Below are 4,644 nucleotides of genomic sequence, written 5' to 3'. Positions count from 1 at the left end.
TGGATTTATATCATTCTTTTTCACTTTACAGAATACAAAAAGCACATATTTTTAGGTAAAGTAGGGGGTTACAGTTTGAGAAGTAGACTCACATGCATCCAAACACATACATGTCCTTTATACCATCTACCAAATTAGAATATACCAATAACATGAGTGCCACTTTGTATGGTTTATCTACACATACACCAACCCTTGATATGACATTACTCATGAACTTATCCTAAATCCATTTGTGTATCTTACATCCATGTTGCAAACATAAGTCCTATGTTCTATATTTTTTAATGAGCGTGATGATCATAATGCATTAACTTAAATTAATAAATTCCACATCATGAATGCTTTCACTTTTTAATATTTACTATAGAGGCTAACAAATGAAATTGATTATGGTGGATGTTACTTGCTATGCAATATTGAATGTGACATTAAGAAATGCAAAAATATGAATATCTCAAAAGGACATCAAATCTTTTTTTCCCGAGATAGGGTCCTAAGTATAGTTTATGGGGCATAGGGAGTTTCACCCTACTTTTACACACATGCACTTGCCCAAGTACCATAAGGGGATACCACCTTTCCAAATATTTGCTACTTGTGAAGGTAGTGGGCAAAAGCCATGGGGCACGAGCCTTGCAAGTGTTGACGTCACAAAAGTGAGCCACAATCTTCAATGTCCATGGAAGAAGACCATCCCTAATTGAGAGCATTGAGCGTGATGGGCAAACACATCACAATGTTGTCAACACATGATCGTCAATGATGAAATGCCTAGACAATGTAACGAAACCTTGGCAAATGTATGGAATGCGTGCCCACACACTAGGTAGGAAGTTCCCAAAGCGGAACTTAGAACTTCTCAAATGAGAGACCCAAGCTCTATCCACTATGCTACCACCTTAAGATTGACAAAATTGGCAAAGCCAACTTTGATTGATCCAATTTCCTGAAGCATCACAATGTTGTGCATTAGGCAACACCAAAAAGCTTTTGTTATACGTTGACACGATTCATATGAAATATAGAGAGCTACTTTTTTAAGGATTCAAAAGTGTGCAAAGGAGAGTAACATATACACATGACCTATGACGAGGCATTAGATGAGCAATAAATAGTCTTGGTTGCATGAGGTGCTGGGTTCAAAACCCGTTGGCTATTGACTGTGGCATAAAACATACACGCACACGAGCATGAAAGGTTTTAAAAAAACAACCTTTACTTTCCTGTGGCAGAAGCTTTGTAAGGCTAGAGCTTTGATACTGCTTTTGCGAAGAGATCAGCTTCCAGCTCCTCGATGTCAAGGCAAAGGGGGCTTGACTTTTGTGCCTAGATGCATATGTGACAACGAATGAGCCTTGGTTATCAAGTTAAACACAAAATAATCCAGCTAACATGAATTAGCGAATATTATGATCTAAAAAATGCACAACATGCGCGCTCTCTCTCTCTCTCTCAAGTAAATGCACGTTCCTTTCTTACCGTTGCGTGAATGGCGTAGAGTACACCATATTCATGTTGGGAGCGGTTGGCACTGCTTACATCAAGCCCTTGCTGCATCAAGGTGTCCAATATGGTTGAGAAGAGACCTGGCGTTCGCTCGTAGCAGCTCATGGTCATGTGGATCAGGTGACCTTGGGAAACACACACTCTCAGATGAGGAGCGAGCTCACATAGCTCTAATTGCCTGTTTAATGCAATTTTCGGGGCACCTTGGGGCTCAAAATCGTTACCATTAGGGCATATGAGCTTAATTTCCTGCTGCATTATTGACTTCAATATGTGTGCCTTGGCTCTGAGCAACTGTAGCTGCCGCTGAAGGAATGCAATGTAATGACATGTGTTGTCTATGAGGATGCATCGATCATTCTGCAGTCCAAGGACACAATAAAATAAAGTAAATGTATCATAATGACCTACGACAAGAACACGGGGAATCATAATAGGAAATAAACTACGATTTTGGTAAAATAATGACCAACAAATGATTTAATGAATAATTTGATACTAATAAGAGCATTAGGAGGTTACCAGGGGTATGTCAAAAGGGAGAATGGCTCGGAGCCTGTAGAAGAGGCGAGACATTTTCCGACGGCGGACGGTCTCGCACTCCACCTTGGCGGAGCTCCTGTTGATCTTATGGGCTCCTCGTCCACCATCTCCATCCAGACTGTCAGAGCTCCTCTTGAATGTCATCATCCGATTAGTTCCACGTGCATCACCATCATCAAGATAGGCAAAGCTCCGCTTACGTTTCACCATCCTATTAGTCTCTTCATCTACAGTGGAAGTCCCACGTGAAAGGCTCGGGACAGCCTCGTCGTAATGATCATCATGGCTGCCGGAGTTAGTCTTATCCTTATCAGATAAGCTGCCTGATTTCAAAGGCTTTCGGGAGGCGCTTGGCTGAGGTGGCGACTGCATGCACATTTTCCTACGTGGCGTGCTGATCATGAGGTGGTAGGCACATTTTCTGACGTGATCATTTAGCTTTGGTTTCTGGTCCCGTTGTAGCAGCAGCTGACGTAGCAAGCTTGCATTAAGAACACGTGGAGGGCTGGGTGCCAATGAGGCCGGAAATGCATGAGAATCTGAATTGCTAACATTGCATGCGGGAGGATGAATGGAAGTTTTCTTCACATCATCAAACATAGTATTACTAGAGCGACAGTTTGATTGGTCTAGCTTAGCCCATTGTTCAAACAGGTCAGTCCAATTGGAAGCAAAACGAGCTTCGTTATTACAAGATATACTGCTATCTTCCTCAAGCAAGCAAAGATTATCATTGAAGGACCAGGAGTTAATACTGGCCATATTGGCTTTTATGCCGTATATAACACTGTCAGCTATAAGCTAATTGCATAGCTTTTTCTTCCTCTACACTTGATCATAGCTAGTTCTTCCTGTAGCTAAAAGTTTATCTAAACGCTTTCATCTGCAGCTGTGCTATCTTGGCTTCCAAGTCCATCAATGTCCTTTGGATGAACAGACAGGATGACGAGTTGATCACGGCAATTCAGGATGTAATGGTTTTGAGAGAGACTGTTGTCACCAAGGACATTTTGTTGATGAAAGCTCTGTATCTGATGTAACTCTTCTCTAATTTCTTAATATAAATAGCCATTTTCTTTTTAAAAAAATTAAATGTTTATCTAAACGCTATGCTTCCTCTACATACAAGAACTCAATTTGTCCATGGCTGTACCTGTAACACTAGAACTTATTTGCCTAAGAACGAAACAAAGATTTGAGAGCTAGTCCATAGAGAAGAGCTCTATCTAAAGCTCATAGATGCAATTTTTGCCATAGTTTTAGTCCAGAGAGACGAGCTGTATCTAAAGCTCACAGATGCCATGGTTTTACCTTTCAACTAGAGGCTCATTTCAAAGCTATGCTTCCTCTACACAGATGCACGTTTGATTCTCCCTGTATACTACTACTAATATGTGAAGAAAACAAAGACGAGACGAGACACAAGTTGAGAGCTACTCTCTTCCTCTCTACGTTATAAGTAGTCCGGGGTTAATCGCACGATGAGCTCCTCCTGCAAGGGCTCTTTGCCCTCGCCAGTGCCCGGCTTGCTTTTCCGTAGCAAGCCTCACAAGCGCACGTTTCCTAACATGTCTCATTACAAAAAGAATCCGTATAAAGAAAAGACCCACAGGCTTTGGTACAAGTCATGGGCCATGGCAGTCATGCTGGTTCTCCTTCTCATTACAAAAGGAATCCGGATAATGAAAAGACCCACAGGCTTTGGTACAAGTCATGGGCTTTGGTACAAGTCATGGGCCATGGCAGTCATGCTGGCAGCTGAACCAACCAGTGCTCACAAAACCCGGTTCGCAGTGTAAATTTCCCGGCCCAAATTGAAAAATCCCGGGTAATAAAATTTGCACCCGCAATTTATGTGTGAATCTTTATTTTAAGGGTTAGATTTAATATAAACCTTAATTTCCCAAACAACATTTAATATGAACCTTAATTTCCCGGATAACAATTCATATACACTTTAATAAGTTTGCTAATTACTACTTAGTCCTAAATTCTAATTACTAATCAGTAAATTTTAAATATCATGCATGTGCCAGGATGCCAGGCTGCCAGCAGCTATTCATTTTCACGAAACTTCATTAATGCCGCTTCATGCATCTGCCATGTGGCATGTTGCATGGATTTCTCTAAATACAACGTCTCTCTCATGAGTGACCGAGTCACGAATCACATAATTCTCTTTTCACCTTATTTTCTCAGAACGCTTCAAGCGGCAAGGCTGCAAGCCTTCAACGTTGAGGCTTGAGCTAGCTGCTAGTGTGGTAACTTTACCTTCTCGCAGCAGCACGGCCTGGGCCGCCTGGCCCTGTGCTGCGTTCCTGGGACGTTGAGTGTGGTAACTTCACCTTCTCACAGTGCGGCAGCTCTGTGCTGTGTTCCTGGAGTGTGGTAACTTCAGTCTTCACCTTCTCGCAACGTAGCAGCCCATTTTGCAAACGGGCACATCCAGCACGAGGATACAGAGTCCAGAGGTCTCCGAGTTCGCGAGCTCCAGCCTCCAGGTAGGCCTTCGATAGTGCACCTCTTGTGAACTATCAATTGATCATTGTATCTTTAGCTAAACTTAAAAGAGTATCTTTAAACACCATTGGG

The 4,644-nt window shown here is 42.1% G+C and overlaps 1 protein-coding gene across 3 annotated transcripts; it reads right to left on the bottom strand.

Moving 5' to 3' along the window:
* Nucleotides 1–406: 406 nt before the first annotated feature.
* On the bottom strand, nucleotides 407–3,542 carry LOC147630501 (uncharacterized). 3 transcript variants are annotated; one of them, XM_086810388.1, is made up of 5 exons: nucleotides 2,032–3,541; nucleotides 1,734–1,869; nucleotides 1,483–1,634; nucleotides 1,217–1,329; nucleotides 408–949 (listed from the first exon to the last, which is right to left on the bottom strand). In XM_086810388.1, exons 1-4 carry the CDS (start codon nucleotides 2,812–2,814, stop codon nucleotides 1,249–1,251), a joined length of 1,152 nt encoding a protein of 383 aa, XP_086666514.1. In that variant the 5' UTR covers nucleotides 2,815–3,541; the 3' UTR covers nucleotides 408–949; nucleotides 1,217–1,248. The 3 variants fall into 3 exon arrangements, with proteins under 3 accessions (XP_086666512.1, XP_086666514.1, XP_086666513.1); XM_086810386.1 differs by having other exon boundaries at nucleotides 407–949; nucleotides 1,483–1,869; XM_086810387.1 differs by lacking the exon at nucleotides 408–949 and having other exon boundaries at nucleotides 956–1,329; nucleotides 1,483–1,869; nucleotides 2,032–3,542.
* Between the last annotated feature and the right edge of the window lie 1,102 nt (nucleotides 3,543–4,644).

Source organism: Cibotium barometz, chromosome 16 (genome assembly GCF_041138505.1).
Source record: "Cibotium barometz isolate CiBa-2024 chromosome 16, ASM4113850v1, whole genome shotgun sequence".
In the NCBI taxonomy this organism is placed as follows: Eukaryota; Viridiplantae; Streptophyta; class Polypodiopsida; order Cyatheales; family Cibotiaceae; genus Cibotium; species Cibotium barometz.
The sequence above is the reverse complement of the archived record's forward strand: the minus strand, read 5'-3'. Positions and strand labels throughout refer to the sequence as shown.

What these genes read in the sequence shown, in the direction of transcription:
- LOC147630501 (XM_086810387.1), bottom strand. Translation starts at nt 2,814, where the DNA reads ATGGCCAGTATTAACTCCTGGTCCTTCAATGATAATCTTTGCTTGCTT. An exon ending in TCCCTTTTGACATACCCCTG is followed by an intron (nt 1,870 to 2,031) that starts GTAACCTCCTAA and finishes CTTGGACTGCAG; the next exon opens with AATGATCGATGCATCCTCAT. An exon ending in TCTACGCCATTCACGCAACG is followed by an intron (nt 1,330 to 1,482) that starts GTAAGAAAGGAA and finishes ATATGCATCTAG; the next exon opens with GCACAAAAGTCAAGCCCCCT.